Consider the following 18,171-nt stretch of genomic DNA (forward strand, 5'->3'; position numbering starts at 1 on the left):
GTCGCCCTCACACATCAATGGCGAATACAACGTCGTGGATAAGCCCGTCTACAACGTCATAAAGGTAGAAACTGTAAGTAAACATCAAGGCTCATTTCAATATCCTCTTTCTGTATCAAAACCCGCGGAAATCTTCAGGATGAACCATCGTCTACAGCTCAGAATATATTATGATTGAAAAGTTCAAGGTATATCATCGTTATTTCCTTAGAACCGTGCTAGCCCCCAATTTCAATAAGCATAACGTAGGTGTACCTAAAAGAAAGAATTTCATTACCAGGCCACATGCAATCATCATGAACTCTCAGCAGCACTGGCGACCGACGCATCCCTCGCACTCTTCGTTACCTCCTTTCCCAGGGCATGCTATTGTTGAACTGGTCCTTTAGCACCCGACAGCAATTAGTCCTTGGCCAGGCGCTGCGACTGGAGCTGGAGGTGAGATCAGAGGTATGTCTTGCCAGCGATAAGCTTTGCCCTCAGAACCTCATTCGGACATGGCAAATGCGTGTCAAGCACAACTTGCTGGATATGTCACTCCTGTCTATATTGTTCGGAAAATGGCACACTGATGCAGATTTACTCTGTAAATAAAGGAAGCGTAGGAAGAGGCAGCTCTCCGCAGGGTGAAAATCCGGTTTCGCTGTTTCAGATCTCCGTACCCCTGGACACAAGCAGCCATGGGAGCTCCATGCTGGTGGAATGGGCACTGTGCGACCGCAGTTTTTCTCAAGGATCCAGCTATTGTACCATCTGGATCAATGATAGTTGTGCTCGGTGGCCCCTCAATCCTGGTTGGGCTTAGTGGTGGATCCGCCTCTTCTGCAACGTCAAATGAGGGCTCTGCGGACCTTGTATGTCTTTTACCAGCTCCTATTTCTCGTTCGAGGCCGTATTTTCGCTCCACTAATCTTCATGGGGAGCGCTTGCTCCCTGAACACGTTTCTTGACGCCCAATCCTTGACATGCCGCTGCTGACGAACGATAGAGTTTTGCCTCCGTTCAAAGAGACAGCGCCGAAGTACAGCGTCGGGCTCAAGAGGTTATCAACGCTTGCGCGTCCATGGCAAATGATAACCCAATCCTGTTCATACATGATGTGGGTGCGGGTGGCTTGAGCAATGCGATTCCCGAACTCGTTCATGACACTAGCATCGGAGGAAATTTTGAGCTCCGTGATAACGACAACGCAGGATCTAGAAGTAGGTCAATTTTTTTGGCTTCCCTTCCCTCTCCTGTTCTTTCCAGAGGTCAACAAACAGTAAAGGCGTCCCTTGAGACGCTATGTTTCTCTCGCTACATCGTGACCCTCGTTCGATTGAGGAACGCCGTGCTGACTTTGAAATCTGTTCAGCTGCTACGGAGATCTGGTGCAATGAGGCGCAGGAAAGATATGTTCTAGCCGTCGCCCTACTTACCTTCCTAAACTTAAGCACAATTGCTTAGATGGGATAGTAAGGCGAATTATGCGGCTCCCCTCAGTTGCCTTTTAAGATGTTTTTAATAACAATTGGAGATCGAGCAGTGGGAGGGCAGGTTGCGAGGGATCGGCTTGTGGGACCGTGGTGAGTGGGGACAGGCTTTCGTTGACGATTTTGCAAGACTAGAGATTTTCATTTTGTTGGAAAAGGTTGCTAACGCTCCGACCTTCTTAGGCAAATTCCTGTTGCAGATGTTGGTGTCACAGCTACTTGTTTGCAAAAGGGGATAAGGACCAGAAAAGCAACAGCAATAGGAGAAAAGCCGACCCTCGCACTGATCAATCCTGGTGCATCCGCGAGGATGGAAGTTGCTGAGGCATTGTGCAATATGGCTGCTGCAGACGTCTCGCTACAAAAACTCGCCTATCCGCTATCCGCAAACCGGATGTCGGCCATCCACCATCCAGGAGAGGGAGCAGCACTCTATGAAGCCGTCAAGGCCGTCGTAGCGCTGTGTAAGCAGTTGAGAATAAGTATACCGGTGGGGAAAGACTCGACATCCATGAAAATGGGTTGGCGGGAGCAGCAAAGCCAGGAGGCTAGGGAGGTCGTAGCCCCTCTTTGTCTGGTAATATCCGCTTTTAGCGTGGTCTGGAATATCACAACACATAGACGCCTCAGCTGAGAAGACCGGAGGAGAATGGGATTGGTGAAACAGTCCTGCTGGTCGTTGACCTTGCAGAAGGACACAAAGCTCTTGGGGGCAGTGCCCTGGCTCAAGCCTTTGGAAAAGTCGGAGATGAAACGCCTGATGTACGAAACGGTAAGGGTTCATCTTCTCCGAGACCTCACAACTGTGTAGTCCAAAGCAAAAGCGCTGACACTTTCGTGTTCCCCAGTTCAACTTCTGAAAGACTCCTTCTATGCTATCGAGGAAGCACACGATTCAGGGGTAGTCCTAGCATACCACGGTGCGGGATCTGACGGTGGGATTTTCACAGCTATTGTGGAAATGATGTTTGCTGGGAGATGCGGTGCAAGCCTTCTCTTGGAGAATTTCTGCCGAAATGAGACAGCGGACATCATTTCCACACTCTTCACGGAGGAGCTTGCGGCAGGTACGTTCTACATTGTATCTGAAATGACCCCTTTCAGAGGATACTACATTAGTGAGACCTATTGAAGGAGCCACTGCTCCTCGAACCCGTCAGTCGTCTGCTACTAGTCATTTTGAAATGTTTCTTCTAAGTGCTTGCAGCGAAAGCAGCTGATAAGTAAAATGATCACAGTCTTCCAAGTCGGAAAGAGAGATGAGACAAATTTCAAGCGATGCTTCGCCAATTGTGGTCCACCACCTGAGATGATCGAGAGGATTGGCACTGTCACATCTGATCAGGAGCTTTCTATTTACCACAACGCCGACCCAGCCTCGCTTCTTTATCGCAACCGTCGTTCAGAGCTACAGAAATTCTGGAGCAGCATATCTTATCACATGCAGTGCATACGCAATAATTTGGATTGTGCAGACACAGAATATGCAAGGATCGAAGATGACTCCGATCCAGGTCTTTCCTATAATATCACCTTCGACCCTGCAGAACCCTTGCACGGAAAAGGCTTCCTGAATTCTGCCCCCTTTCTCGCTTCCAAGTTCTCGCAGAGATTATCCCTCAAACAAAAGCCACATGTTGCCATACTGCGCGAACAGGGTGTCAACGGAGCGAAGGAGATGGCGTACGCCTTTATGAACGCCGGTTTCCTAGCCGAGGACGTACATATGACAGATCTCATTCATGGCCGCAAGTCTCTCTCTTCCTTTGTGGGGCTTGCAGCGTGTGGAGGGTTTTCGGATGGCGATGTCCTAGGTGCTGGGAGAGGTTGCGAGTATTCTTTCGCTTTTATCTCTTCTTGTGATATGTTGAAAAACCTGAGACGTGTCACGGAAGAGTATATGACTCGTTCGAGGGTTTTGATCACATCTTCAAATGCCGCGGAGCAGGCTGCTCAAGAATGCGCGGAGGTGGGTAGGATGACAGCTTACATGGCAGACAATATTTGAAAAATTTCCTCGGCGATCGATCATAGTCGATGTACACAAGACAGTTCACATAGGGGGAGGAGGCATCTTAGATTTGGAATACCCGCCCGACGACCTAGATTTCTCAATATTACATGCTCTACACCCACGCCCAAAAGGGAGGCTGTTCCCCCATTCGATCCTGCAAATTCCATTATATTGGCCTACGCACAACCCATCTCGTTCGCTTTCTTCCCCAAGAATGCCGTAAGTCCACTGGCCTCGACGGGAGTCTGGCACAAACACTGACCGGTGAGCAAACCGTACTCGGATCAGACAGCCTCACTGGTGTCTCACTGGATGGACACAATTGAAAACGAGCTCCATGGAGTTGTGCAAAGTATAAGACGACCCCTTGGCAAAGCTCGGCTGAAGGTTGCCATGCTGGACACTAGCTATGGTCCCAATCCTGAATCCATCTCCGATGTGACCTGCGCTGACAATACGCGGACCTTGCATGGCACAAAATTGTTTCGTAAAGATTTTACAAGCAAAGGGGACAAGAGAACCTCCAAGCGATGAACGTGGACATGGTACTTGTGGGCGGGGCCTTTTGCCTAAATGGGATAGAGTATGTCAAAATTAGCGAGGAATTTCTGTGGATTGAAGGTTCAAAATGGAGGTGCGTATGTCGTATAACCGGCTGTGGCCGATCCGATTCTGGCGGCCTTTCCACGATTCCTGTACCGTTTCTTGGCGCAAGGGGCTTGGCGTTCAGGATTTTGCGTGCAGAATGGTGACTCCGTAGACGACGCAGTTGGAAGTTGCTTCAGTGTCATGGTTCCAGCTCTCAACACTGCGGTTCCCAATTGGGCCTAGTGCGGCTTGGCATTACCTACATAAACGGCCTTCATGTCATGTAGACACCTTCATAGCTATTATTGCTTTCACACTGTGGACCCTATCATTCAGGCCCTATCCCAGTCCATGACATTTTTGCAATGGCTAGCCGCATGTAGTATAGCTACGCTTGGCGGAGGGTATATCTTGCTGCAGGCTTCACAGATTCGATACATCCCTCCTACACACTACGAACGCTGTTCTTGTTCCACAACATTTCTGGCGCAGACTGTACGCCTAATGTGCTTTGGACTGTACGCGTGGGGTCAGCCATCCTTCTGATCCTTTGAACGCCCAATCCAGCTCCTATGACTCATATGTGTTGCTGCCTGCAGCGGCCTTCCGGGGGCTTGATCTATAATATGCTCTCGAGATACCATGGCAGGGTGTCAGCTTCGGTCTCGTCACTCCTCCGACAGCAATCATTCAAGCAGGATATCAACACACTTTGTTCCCAAAACCGAATTCGCGTTTTAACACAGACCAGACATCTTCACGCCATGGAAACATCCACAGCTCTCACGCAGTCCATGTATCATATCACGACGACAAAGCTCAATGCACTTTCAAAGCAGCAGCAGAGCTATGAAACAATAAAGCAACGTATCCTTGATGCTGCTGCCAGTCAGTCCACTCAAGTCGGCAAAGTAGAGATACTGCTAGATGCCTTCGAGGTTCATGATATTGACACACCAGCGAACATCTCAAAGATCAATGTTCGCCAATACCTAGAACAGTCTCGTCACGATCCTTCCGTTCCCTCGACGCTGCTCAGAGAATGGCAGACGGCATTCGAGCAGGCTTTAGACGTCCCGTCTCGCAAATACGAACATGCCTCTTTGTTTGGGCGCCTGGTCATGGAGTGGCTTGGCAGTGCGGGGGAATCGCCACTCAGTGATACACCAAGCAGCTCCCAAGATCATTTCGAGCATGTGGGGCGCAAGGAAATGTACGACCAACGCAAAGAATGGGAGTCGATTGTCTTCACTGAAGGTTCAACATCCAGTCCCGCTGCAATTGAGACGTATCTTACCGGCATCTTCGGCTCCACTTCGAAAGCTAAAAGAATGGTGAAGGAGCCTTTGGATAGTTTGAGAGAAGGCATGAGGTCTTTCAGGCTTGGAAATTTCGACACCTCTGCTCTTCAAACCTGTATGACGGGAATGCTGGAGACTGATCTGCTCTCCGAGGAGAAGCGAAAAGCCCTAGCCGACTTCAGGAATAATTCTACCATACTGCAAGAAATGGCCGATGTCTTGAATATGCAGGTAGACGCTCTGGATTCTTGGTCGTGGGGTGAAGCAATACCTGTCAACGTCCGAAGAGCTCTGAATGGTAAATACCGAGTATTCATGGACGAGGAAATTCTCCAAGCATTGCTCCTTCATTTCATTGGTATGAAATGGGCGACGCATTTCAAAACTGTCTTTGATACATTCTTCCGTTCAGGTGCATGGAAACAGTCTTCTGACAACGTACTGGATGGACAAGCCAGACGGAACCGACAGAGATTTTTGGGTCAGGAAGACGGATGCGAACGAAGCGTCAGGAATGCAAGACGTGAGAAGTACCAAAGTGATTATTTCTTGTCGCAATTACCGAAAGCGTTCAATGACACGACAGACAATTACTGCAAAGGCAGTCCAAATGACGACGTTAAGCCACCAATGGCCATCAAGCAGTCATTGTTACACCTTATCAGCACAGAGGTACTGTTAAATGTTCGGCTGAATCGGTCTGTCACCGTCTTCCAGTCCGACTTCAAGTGGTTTGGGCCTTCTTTACCTCACGCGACTACTATTTCGGTCCTACATTTCTTCGGCGTCCCCAAGATTTGGCTGAAGTTCTTCGAGAAATTCTTGAAAGCGCCTGTGAAGTTTGTGCAAGACGGTCCAGGAGCTCAAACACAGATCCGGCAGTGCGGCGTCCCAATACAGCATCGACTCAGCGATGCTATGGGAGAAGCTGTGCTGTTCTCCTTAGACTTCGCTATCAACAAGTCGACAGGATCGAATCTGTACAGATTGCATGATGACATCTGGTTCTGGGGTTCTTCGCATGCTTCTGTTTTGGCATGGGAGACCAGTCAAGAATTTGCAAGTGTCATGGGACTGACTCTGAATGAGGAAAAGACTGGGGCGGCGAACATCTCTGGCAATTCAGATTTGCCTCAAGAGACTTCACTCTCGAATAGGCTCCCACAAGGCGAAGTTCGTTGGGGTTTTTTGAAATTAGGATCATCCGGAAAATGGACAATCGATGTCCAGCAAGTCGAGACACACACCCGCGAGCTCCAACAGCAATTAAAAGCGTGCAAAAGCGTCCTCGCTTGGGTCCAAGCGTGGAATGTTTACGTCGCACGCTTCATCTCGAACAACTTTGGAGAATCCGCGAACTGCCTCGGTCGTCCTCATCTGGATATGGTGATAGAAGCTTTCGATAAGATTCAGCGCGGCCTCTTTGCCGATGTCAATCTACCTGGCGACAATGTGGGGGAGTATCTAAGGATAGAGCTGGCTTCAAGATTTGGTGTAGAGGGCATTTCGGATGGGTTCTTCTACTTTCCCATCGAGCTCGGAGGGCTCGGCGTGCGGAACCCACTTATTCCTCTGTTTCTAGCCCGTAAAGAGAGCCTGAAGGATCCAGGGGTCAAGCTCGATGAAGCCTTTGAGCTTGAAGAAGCTGACTACAACAACGCGAAGCAGTCGTACGAGGACGGCACCTCAATGTCGGGGGTTGTCCATCCAACTGCAGATATCGAACCGTTTATGTCCCTGCACGAATATACTAGATATCGCGAAGAGACGAGCATACATTTGCATCAAGCGTACATTGATTTGCTTGCGCCTCCAGAAAGCGCGATCGTGGAACCGACCCCAGACATACAGAATGCCGTTCAGAAATTGGACCCTGTCCCGACCGGTCAGGGACGGAGTCTATACGAGCACTGGGTGCTGCAGCTGTATGGTGCCGATATCATCAAGAAGTATGGCGGCCTGGCGTTGGGTGAGAAGAAGTTGCTGCCCATCGGCCTTGCGGGTATGTTACGTGGCGAGAAAATTAGGTGGCAAAACTGAGTGAGCGGTGATCAATTAAAAGCGAGGCGGAAAAGGATCGACTATTCCCCCATCGATCGATTTACAGCGTGCTGTTGCGGTTCTCGAAGCGGACTTTGATGGCGATGCTTTCTGGTCCCTGGCGTTGAGTGGTGAATGTTCATACTCAGCTCCAGGCCAAATGCTTTGTACTAGTACTTTCAAATGATGTCACACTAAATACCATTGAAGTTGCCTCATCTGGGCATTATCCGCTTTCCATCAGCAACGTCCGTGCAGTAGAACATCCTCTAAAGCCCAAGCACGTCTGCCCATGCTGACAATTTCCTCAGCCCGAATCCTTAGTACTCAGTAAACCAATCCTAAGCAAGAAGGCGATCCTCACCGTAGCACAAATCACCGACTTCATCCAATCAGCTACGCTCAACTCCCGTAAAATCCCGAACTACACACCAGATCCAGGCGTAGACACGGTGTACAAACGCCCAGGATTCGTAATAGGAAGCACAAACCGCATCGACCACCATGCTTCGACATCAGAAGTGCTGCGCAAGATCAACTTTTCGATCAAAGCGAAATGGATGTAGACGCTTGCGAGTTGGGGAAGGAGAGCATTGGATTATGGATACTCGATCCTTCGCTCCATCAGGAATGTGACCCGGTTTCGCCGCCCGAGTCGATTTTCCGGGCCCAGCGTGTTGGAAACAATCTGGTATCATCGGGCCAACCGAGACTATATCCTTCGATGCCGATGATCTTTGTCTGCGTGACCGACGGGGATCCAGGTATCGATTGGTCAAAAGCTACGGTATCAAGACCGGTGTAGACGCCGCCATCACCGTGGAGAATTAAATAGCGCATGACGTTTGCACGGAGCAGTGAATCCTGGAGAGCTAGGAAATCACGAATGAGTACTGTGGTAACCCAATCTTGGAGAACGGAAAAGCCAAGTCGTGGGCTAAGAGAAATGTTGTAGATTTGCTTGAAAAAAAAACCCGGCAGGTCATGAGCTCGGTGTGGCCGTTGGAACTGTAGATGGCCGGCGTTGAGCAGCCAAAAGGTGAGACAGCGCTGCAGAAGCCGACGCCCCGAGACTTGCACCGGGTTGCGGACCCCCGGCCGCTGCTGGAGAAGACGAGCTTGTGTCGAGTACCGCCTTCTCTTCGTTGTTCGCTGACAGCGAGTTGTTCGCTGACTTACCATCTACCACGGCCTTGACTGCTTCGAGTCGCGCGGTCCCGATGCTGCCGAGTGCGTCCAATAGTGTGTCGCGGCGATCCGGCGTATGATAACACTGGACTTTGGCAGGTCCCGTACCCGGCGACGGTCCCCCTGCCGAGTGCACGGCGCGTTCGACGCAGCCGGCTTTGAAGAGGCTCAGGAAGAAGAGCGCGTACTGGGTATCCCTCAGATGGCCTTCAAACTCATCCTGTGTGTCTGTGTGGAAATCGAAGAAGGATACGAAACCGCAGCCCCATTCTTCGGCAAGGAGCCTTCCGCCATCGCTGCCGGCCCATCCGTTGATCCCATAGACTTCGAAGAGAGTCTCTCCGAACAGGTCGTCACCAAGATCCCGACAGCCGGCACTGGGGACGGCCGCGGCGGAGACGTAAGACGCTGATGAAATTGCGGATGATACGGATGCGGCTGAGACGGATGCAACAGATGCAAACGAGGCCGTTGATTTCGAGTATAACGAGGCGATAGAAGGGACAATGAAAACGACTGATGTTGCACCCGCGCATATTGGATTCGTATTGATCGCGTAATTGTAGTACGTAGAGGAAGCGCAAAAAACGACATCTCCATTGGATTCGGTGGTTATAAATGGTGCTGCAGTTGCGGAGGCTGCCGTCGGCATCGTCGTAAAACCACAAGGGTTGAAACTGCTTTGACCGGTGGAAGAGCTGAGGTATGGGAATATGCCATCGAGTCCGTCACACATGCACCCTGGGGGCGCTGGCCCCGCGTCAGGATCCTGGAACGGATAGCAGGTGAGCGAGGAGGTCGCATTGGGCCCTGACGGTCCAAGGGACCTAGATAGTGAGGCGGATGGTGTCGTAGAAGGATCAGCAAAGAGTGTGGATGCGACTTGAGGAGCTGGAGCAGCTTGGCCAGCACCGGCGAAAAGCAAAGCGACAGTGAGCGGCAAGAGCCTGGTCATGTCGAGGATCGAAGGGATAATGACCGTGCAGATGGAATTGAAATGGATGAAAATTCAAGGCAGGAGATTCTGGAGGACGCGCTGCCTCTTAACTCTTAACAGCCCATTCGCAAGGAGATTCATACGGTATAAAGGAGATAGGCACGGCGCAGTAGATAGTCTCCATCTCGCTACGTCCCCTCTCGCCTCTTTATGTTGTGTTTTGAGGTAGTTTGCTCACCTTGATTCCGATCACGTTTGCGCGATTTTGAGGAATCAGTTGCTATCCGCCAAGGGACGGAGATCCAAAAGGCAAATCCTAGAACTATAGTACCAACCCCGTATGGACAGGAAAAGAGTCGAACTACTTATGATAGAAGTGTGTAGTGAGATACTGAGGAGCGCGAGGCTGGCTCGAAGCGGTGTTGGGGGCTCTTAGATGACGTGAAAGACGGTATCGGCATATTTAAGGTATATCAGGAAGCCCAGAAGGATGAAAAGCGGCCCTTATAACTCCAAATCCAAATGTCGCTCAAAGGATCACCACATTCACCACCCCTCCGTCATCTCCTACCACCAGCTTTTACTAAAGGCAACAAGCGCTTAGTAATTCCATTCCATTCAGGTCAATGTGATATCTATAAAAGCCATGTCTGTATCCTTAACCGTTGTACATCGAACGCCGGACCTTATCCAGGCCTTGTCGGACAGGCATCCCAGAAAAGAAGTACAACGCTCTGAATCCTCGGACCTCAAAGCCATAGTCACATATCTCAAGAGCAAGGCCTGCAGAGATCCTATTCAAGCAATGCCAGACCAGGCATCGGCATCTCAACAGCGATGCCGGATGTGCTACATCATAGGATTACAGTACAGTACATAACATACCTAGCTGTGAAGTGTAGAATAACACCCTGGCCGCACTCAAAATCTCAAGCCCCGAGCTCAACACCAAACCATGCCCCATGACAGACTCAGCCCCGTTCCCACATCACCACGAGCTCGCGTCATGATGCGAGCTATGAGACAGACGCTTCCCAAGCACTACCGCTTTGGCGAGTGTGTGATTTCCGAAAAGCGGCCGCTTCTAACGGATTCGAAATGCCACCGCGTGGGATACTGAAATCGGTAGTAACCGTAAAGCCGGCTGAATCAAAGCCGTTTAGTTGCGAGGATCTTGCCGCATCTTTTTCTACGCGTCGGTGAAGATGATACCGTGTGACGACAATAGTGCATCGTCATTCGACCGTCTTGGGCCAGAGCTTATCCGCAAGTGGTTACGCTCAGCTTGTGTGTGTTGTGTCATTGCTCTACTCTCATGAACCGTGGAAGGAGGGAGGAGAAGCGAGCCCAGAGACGGGGCTTCGTCCTGGGGCTCCGAGTAATCTTTACTGTAAAGTATTTTCTAACCACCCGATGCGCTAAAGTGGCGCGGGAGCCGTGATTCATTATGTAGCATGATTGCATAAAAGCGGACTCGTCTACGCGTTGGGAAGCCGTCAGGGTTCGTTCCCCTCGCCATCGAATCGAAACCCCAACTCCTCATAAGTCAGGACGTTGGATCGCGCTTCGCCTCTCGCGTTGAACGCCTTCTTCATCTCCGCCGCCATCATCCGCACCCAGCACGCTCTCGCATCCCACCATTTCGGCATTTTGCCGCCCGCACCGCCCTCGCACGCCGCTGTCTCCGTGGCCTTGCTGCTCCAGTCGTACATTTCCTTCATGTACTCCAGGTCGAGTGGAGGTTTCAAGGCGTGGAACTCCCGAGCAGCTCCTCGTTCGCGAACAACACTTTCTCGCCAATCCTGCATTTTGTGTCGATTCGGGAGGGTTAGCCGACTAGACCACACCCGTGCTATGACGGCAGCTTGGCATTCAGCCAGTGGGAACGGGACAATCATTTCAGGCGTCTCTATGAACGCTAAAGTCGGATGTTGTATGTGGAAGATGTATTGGTAAAGAGGGAGTGCTCGGATCCCTTCATCTTTGATGGTCGGATCAACTGGAGCTAGGAACGGAAAAGAATAGGCGTATCCAGTGCATAGGATAATGGCATCGATGTTGCGTTCGACACTTCCGTCTGCGAATTTCGCTGCGCGCTCATCAGGCATCAGTGCAACGAGGGTTGAGTAGTCGCGCGTATCCGGTTCGTCAGTATGGTAAGGAGATTTCTTCGGCTGCGCGCTGAGGAAAGGATGCTCGCATACTCTAGCGATTTGTCGGCCAATATCTGCACCTGAGGGGCCGCCGCCTACGAGAAGTACACGCTAAATTGATCAATAAGGTTCCTAGTGAGACTATTGCTTCACGAAACAGAGCGAACAAAAAATGACGAGATTCTTGCTTACCTTCTTCTCGAATGCCTTGGGGTTTTTGAATGATACCGAATGATAGAGTGAATCCGGGAACTGTTTGCACCAAGCGTCGAGACCCTCGACTTTAGGCAACAAGGGCCAATCACAATGTCCGTTCGCAGCAACGACCGCGTCGAACCTCTCTACTTTACTCTCTCTCTCAGCTGTGGCCTTTGTGGTAATCTCCCATCCATGGCATTCATCGCCTCCCGTCGGTCTCACTTCGTGGACCTCATGACCGAATCTGATCATGGAAATGATATCGCTCGCATAATCCTGCAAATACTGCTGTACAGTGTCTCGCCTGGCGAACAACTGTGTCCTTTCTGGGAATGGCGTGTCCGAGAACTGCATCAGCATATGCGGCAGGTTGCTTTCAAGGCCTTCATACATAGGTGTGTTGAGCTTGGGTAAGTTAGCGGTTACGACGTCCAGGGCATTTGGCTCTGAAGATCCATTCAGATCGCCATTGACAGATGACTGCCGCTTGGGAGGCAGTGGCGTGTAGTTCCATGTGCCACCGACAGAATTTCGCTGCTCGTATATGATGATCTCTGAAAATGCGTTCTCGGCGAGTAGATATCTGAAGTATGTCAGCTCTGCGTACTGCGAGTCAGCCAGATTTGGTGGGGAGTTTACTTTGCGGCTGCAAGACCAGAGGGACCGGCTCCAATAATGGCAATGCGTTTGATGGCACCAGGGGTGATTTGTGTCATTGTAAAGTGATTAGAACTCGATAACGCCAGGCTCCGGGTGACCAGGTATGATGGATTAGGAAGTGAAGTCTTTGTAGGAAATGGCTACCCAGAGACAGCAATTCAGTGTTCTGATGCAGATAGATAATCTGGGCAAAGGATGCCTTGGTCGGTTTTAAAGGACGACCTAAATTACGCGCTAGATGCTTAGTACGCTTGGCATCAGCATTTAGCTCTTCCCACCACCAGAATCCGATGGTGGGGGACTGAGAAGCCAGCCTGGTTGTATGAAGTCCTTCTTGCAGTAGCATATCAACACTCAGACTGTGAAGAAGATACCCTTATAGACGCTTTGTGAGCAAACAGCACTCGGTTTGATAGTACTCTAGCCCTACAGTAATCTAATCCCCAGTCCTTTCGCATCCTTTTGGAATGACTCCATCAACTCTTCTTCACCAAGCAATTTACGATGGCAATGTAGCGAATTCCATGCATGAAATCCGGCACCGATTAAAGGATGAGCTAGCGTGCACTAGCGCCGCCGGTGAGATGTTTCAAACGGTGACAGCCTAGCGGCACGACTCTCGGTCCCATGGGTTCGACTCGATATTGAGGCTCTAATGATAACACTTTAGACCCGGAGTTCAGCTGGTCAATCAGTGCTCACACCGCGAATGAGCACCCCCGCACTTTAAACTTTCCTGCAAGCACGGAGGGATTCTATCCTCGCGGTCATGTGTCCCCCTCCTCGGCTTGCTCCATATGCCGGCAGTTGCAGTGTGACCTGCCGATTTGATTGGAGCATCAAATGCCTTTTATACAGCCCTGTTACGTTACAGTGCATGTAGGCTTTATGCAGGCATGCGGTTGGTGGGAAAGATGTTGATTGAGTATGGAGCTGGCAATGCACATGTGCCGAGGCTAGCCACATCGAGTAGAGAGCGACGCCTGGATATGCATGAATCCAGCCCGTGGCAGTCCTTGAGCCAAAAAAGTGCTTCATATGCGAATGGACCTTACATACTCGTGTAGTAGGAGGGCATCTAACCGGGCGATAAAGTACCTATGAGGAGCCAAGGTATACAGTCGGACTTACTCGAGGCCAGATATTCAAACTCGCGGGAGACTCTATCTGATGAAGCAGTCAACAATGGCCGATGTGCTTCAAGTTGATGGGCTTCATCCGAACCTTCCTCAAATATTCGCAAACGCCAAGCCCCAAGTCGCTCACAGTCACATCACACCAAAAAAATAGGCAGCAGACGGAGATCGACTGAAACTCTTTTTGCCTCGTGGCCGTACGGGAGCTAACCTGTCTAGGCTCATTCTGTCTTCATTGCGCATCCTAAGAGCGGCGCCACGTTACGCCACTAGTACTAGCGTGGCTTGACACCACACCTACCTTACCTTACCTTACCTTATCTACCGCAGTATCTCCAGTATGCAGGGCAGCAGGAACACACACCATGATTTGTTGACTCCATCCTTTTTCTCCGGCAGATGCAGTAAGTAGGACGAGATGAAGTGGGCAGAGCCAGATACAGTAAGCAGGGCGAGATGCCGTAAGCGCTAGGCAGGGCGTAAGTCCAGTTAGATCGGTATGGATGAGGGTGGCACTGCTGCATCGCTCGATCCCAGCGCAAGGCTATGCTATCGCGCAGAAAGAAGCACTGACAAAGCTGTGCAAAAGGCGGTAGGTAGCCAATCTCTTCCTGCTTTGTTTCATCTGCTCCTTGTGTGCGGTTGTTGTTCCTTCGGTCTATCACAGGCACTGCAGTCTGCGATACGATCGTTATAGATATCATCTATGGCAATGAATTTCGCCTTATAGCCGTATCAATCAACGTTACGCTCCTATCCACATCACGGCCCTTGCGAGCTTCAAAAGGGACAATTCTCTTCTCTGGTGTGCACTCAAGTCCGCATTGGGCAGATCCACGCCCAAGTCTTTTTCATTATCCAGAACCTTGCGTACTTGGATTTCTTGTATCAAACATGGAGAAGCCAACTACACCTCCCCCAATAGGTAACGCGGACAGATCGGGCGGGTTGCTAGGCACGTCGATACTTGCCTTAAGCTCCGTGCTCATTTTTATCGGCTTACGTTTTGCGACTCGAATATGGCTTGTGAAGAGAGTGGGATGGGACGACTGGTGTATAGTGTTTGCCGGTGTAAGTCTCCTGCTTCGCGAGCAGTCTGGTTGAAGGCTGCTAAAAAGTATTAGTTTGGTCATATTATCGGCATGGGCCTGATCACTGTTCAAATCGGATACGGCTTTGGGCGGCCTGCGTATTACCTCACCGAGCATCAATTCCAAGAGTTCATGAAATATTCCTACGGCGAATGGCTGCAGGTCAGCATCCTTCAAATACTAATCGACTCAAACCTTATCTAAGGCCTTCTCACAGACCTTTGCGACTTTGACATTCACCAAGATCTCAATCTGCCTCTTACTTCTGCGCATTACAATCACCAAAGCCTTCATTAGACCGCTATACGCCGCCATCTTTGTCCTCGCCGTCAGCAATGTAGTACTGAGTTTGGTATGGATATTCCAATGCACGCCGCATCTCGATAAAGCTTGGAATTCGAGTCTGCCGGGAAAGTGCTTTTCCAAAGGTCAACTGGAAAGGATCATCATTTCTCAAGCAAGTGAGTCATCTTTCGAGGATCAGTCGGTCTATACTTACCACCTCCAGTCATATCAATCATCTCGGACTACTTCCTCTCAGCTTTTCCAATCCTCATACTGCGCAAGGTTCAGATCAGCCTCCGAAGCAAGGTTGGCCTGTGCTTGCTTATGGGTCTTGGTGTTATGTAAGCTTCAGTCGCATCGTCGCTCTTATTGCTAGGCACTGACACTCAGGACGACAGCACCGGCTCATTGTCGCTAGTTCGGACAATTCTCAACTATCAAAACGTGACCAATGACCCAACCTGTAGGACTCCCCGGCAAGCAGATGCAGAAAACGCCATTTAACTGACACTAAAATAAAGGGCTAAGCGTACCCAATTGGTATTGGCGTACATGGGAAGTCCTATTCGGCGTTGTCGCAGCTTGCATACCCACCTTGCGACCCTTGTACAAATGGCTTGTCCAAGAATACACTCGCCTGACAAGTGAAAAAACGCCATCGAAACCAGCGACTGACCAGTGGAGCGCTCCGAAACCATCCGTCGCCGTACCACCCAAGACGTACGGCGCGAAGTTCGACGAAAGTGTGCTCCGAGAAGAAGACATGCTACCGCTGCAGAGCTTCGAGGGCGCCGGTGGGTCGGACAACATCGAGCGAGAGGTGAAGCAACACGCGCCGGAACGGAAGACGAGCGAGACGTTGGACTTCAAGCCGGGCTTGCACATCCACGGGGACCTGAGCACGAACCGACCGGGACATTTCAAGCGGTGGGATTCGGAAGCTAGGATAGGTGGCGGGCATGGAGTGGAGGAGGTTGAAGATCGGATCTAGTTCGAGCTTCAAGATGCGAAATGTATACCAACGTAGTGTGGAGCAATACGATTAATGACGAACTCGCGGTCATAAACGGATAGGGTTATGGCCCGGGACTGGCAAACTCGCCGGGCGCACCCGTGTGACGTAACATCCGTGCCATGCGATCGACGATTTATAGCCTTATGGATATGTGGCTAAGAGGATCAATATAACATGTGACGAAGGGGTAATGAGTCGGGTATCAAGAAGAACCCAAAGCATAGCTTGGAAGCGACGACGAACAAGCGAACTTCGAAAAAGAATACCCGAGCACGAGTCAAAACCCAGCTCGCCGCCAGGCTTCTTCATTACTTACCTACTGACGCACCTTTCACAGGCCGAAGATTACAGAAGCTAATGTATCAGCCATCACTTCGATACCGCCCAGCTCTCCCCCCTCCCCCAAAGGGTTTTTTTTTCGGTATTTCTGAGAAATCGACCTCCTGGCAAAGCCTACCCATCGCTCTCCGGACCCCAAAAACATCACGACCTCACTTCGCCCCTCCATCTACGACTAACAATCTCCAGCACGTGGGTCTGAACGCGGACTCGTCAAGAGTTGGTACGTGATGGGGGAGTAATTACCTCGGGCCAAAGTAAGACGCATTTGCGGCGGAAGGGCTAAAGGGTGTCCCGCGGCTTTTTCAAGACCGCTGTGGTAGGGTGTTTCGGGATGTACAGGCATTTGACCTTGTCGCTTGTGCTCACCGTGGCGAAGTCTCCGGTGATCTGATTCGGCGAGTAGAGGATAGGGTTGCAGAGTCGAATGGCAGTGATCGCAATGCATCGTACGGGTTGTTACGTTACTGCCATCATCAGTTGATGCGCTGTTATCGGGTCGCCCCTGGGAGCGGCAACCGCGTCACTTACTCGTAGTTAGCGGCTGTTGATTTTCCAAACAGCGGGATTAATTCGGCAGTCTTACTTCGACCACGCGGGACAGTCTCACCTGATACAGTATTGCCTTCGCGGTCTCTGTTGGCTCGTCCGCTGGGGATTGCAATCTCTGGATGCTATTTAGTAATGCCGCATGGGCAGAGGAATGTCGCCTTGCTGAATCATGCTCATATCGGCAGCGGCCACTTCTTCGAGGATCGTAGCTATTGAAGGACAAGAGAGCTTGAGTTCGTAGGAAAGAAGGCGGTGTTGCTTGTAATTCATATGCGGTACAATGACTGGGATATCTGTAGGTTTGGTGGCTTACCGCACAAGCTGAAGGGGACATGATCCGGGAGCCTCGATGGTCTTCACTGCAGCCACGATTATCTTACGGGTCCCTATTGCGTCGGGCCGTTCTTTCAAAGACGTTCCCATACCCTGCCGAGCCTGCCAATAGCAACGCAGTCAAGAATTTCCTGTTTTGTAGGGATCGAATCGCTGTATATTGGGAATGCTTCTCTGCTGATGCAATAGAAATCTGAATCCTGTGGCCGATCGATTCAGAGAGTCATTTAAGGTGATTAGGAAGAGCCGAAGAAGGCTTTGGAAAAGGTGCTGAAAGTGAAATATAATGCTGCGACAAGCGCTGATTAATAAAATTTCGTTGAGACCAATTTGGCCATTGGGAGGAAATGAGGGAATGCGCAAAGATCATCAGCTCCAGAAATTTGGAGATCGGAACTCATTGACTGCATAGTCTGTGAAGGAGTTACTTGACTCCTCTATTCAGCACGAATACTACCCAGATATATTTTCACGTGTGCGAGCCACCCATCACGCAAGCAAAACCAGCTATAACCAGCATTCGGCTCGTCCCCAGTTTCAAAGACCTTCTAGACCCTGATCTGATTTGGCTTCGGGAGAGGCTTCATCTCTACGTCTTGAGACGCAGACGCCAGAATCTCCGCATGTGGTGTGGTGGATCCGTGCCTTGCGTCCCATTGATACGATAAGCTGTGTGACCTCCGGGAACGTTGGGATCCTGCGGAGGACGAGCCGAGCGAAGCGAGACTCCGCACGCTGCGCACGATACTCTCGAGCGCCTTAGTGCGGAATAAACCATACCGTGATGGAAGGCAGGCTGCAGTCAAGCCCAGACGACGGCACATACTGGCGGTCATATTGCATCAGCTGTTATGACGAGAAGAGCGGTA

General features: G+C 50.6%; 5 protein-coding genes across 5 annotated transcripts; 3 read left to right on the forward strand and 2 right to left on the reverse strand.

Annotated features, from left to right (window-relative positions):
- Nucleotides 1-680: 680 nt before the first annotated feature.
- On the forward strand, nt 681-3,480 carry HO133_008391 (uncharacterized protein; the record flags this gene model as incomplete). Its single annotated transcript, XM_037299257.1, has 7 exons — nt 681-854; nt 989-1,202; nt 1,517-1,565; nt 1,656-2,031; nt 2,094-2,244; nt 2,321-2,539; nt 2,711-3,480. The coding sequence occupies 7 exons, from the start codon at nt 681-683 to the stop codon at nt 3,478-3,480; spliced, it is 1,953 nt and encodes a 650-aa protein (XP_037155258.1).
- A 1,358-nt stretch (nt 3,481-4,838) lies between these two features.
- On the forward strand, nt 4,839-7,981 carry HO133_008392 (uncharacterized protein; the record flags this gene model as incomplete). The annotated part of the gene is made up of 2 exons (XM_037299258.1): nt 4,839-7,377; nt 7,740-7,981. The coding sequence occupies 2 exons, from the start codon at nt 4,839-4,841 to the stop codon at nt 7,979-7,981; spliced, it is 2,781 nt and encodes a 926-aa protein (XP_037155259.1).
- Nucleotides 7,982-8,397: 416 nt separating this feature from the next.
- On the reverse strand, nt 8,398-9,558 carry HO133_008393 (uncharacterized protein; the record flags this gene model as incomplete). Its single annotated transcript, XM_037299259.1, has 1 exon — nt 8,398-9,558. The coding sequence occupies one exon, from the start codon at nt 9,556-9,558 to the stop codon at nt 8,398-8,400; it is 1,161 nt and encodes a 386-aa protein (XP_037155260.1).
- A 1,478-nt stretch (nt 9,559-11,036) lies between these two features.
- Nucleotides 11,037-12,607, reverse strand: HO133_008394 (uncharacterized protein; the record flags this gene model as incomplete). Its single annotated transcript, XM_037299260.1, has 3 exons — nt 11,037-11,804; nt 11,886-12,474; nt 12,531-12,607. The coding sequence occupies 3 exons, from the start codon at nt 12,605-12,607 to the stop codon at nt 11,037-11,039; spliced, it is 1,434 nt and encodes a 477-aa protein (XP_037155261.1).
- Nucleotides 12,608-14,581: 1,974 nt separating this feature from the next.
- HO133_008395 (uncharacterized protein) lies at nt 14,582-16,054 on the forward strand (the record flags this gene model as incomplete). Its single annotated transcript, XM_037299261.1, has 6 exons — nt 14,582-14,758; nt 14,812-14,940; nt 14,996-15,239; nt 15,287-15,404; nt 15,462-15,526; nt 15,585-16,054. 6 exons carry the CDS (start codon nt 14,582-14,584, stop codon nt 16,052-16,054), a joined length of 1,203 nt encoding a protein of 400 aa, XP_037155262.1.
- Nucleotides 16,055-18,171: the final 2,117 nt, after the last annotated feature.

The sequence above is a fragment of the Letharia lupina genome (genome assembly GCF_014066315.1).
Source record: "Letharia lupina isolate WasteWater1 chromosome Unknown contig_5, whole genome shotgun sequence".
In the NCBI taxonomy this organism is placed as follows: Eukaryota; Fungi; Ascomycota; class Lecanoromycetes; order Lecanorales; family Parmeliaceae; genus Letharia; species Letharia lupina.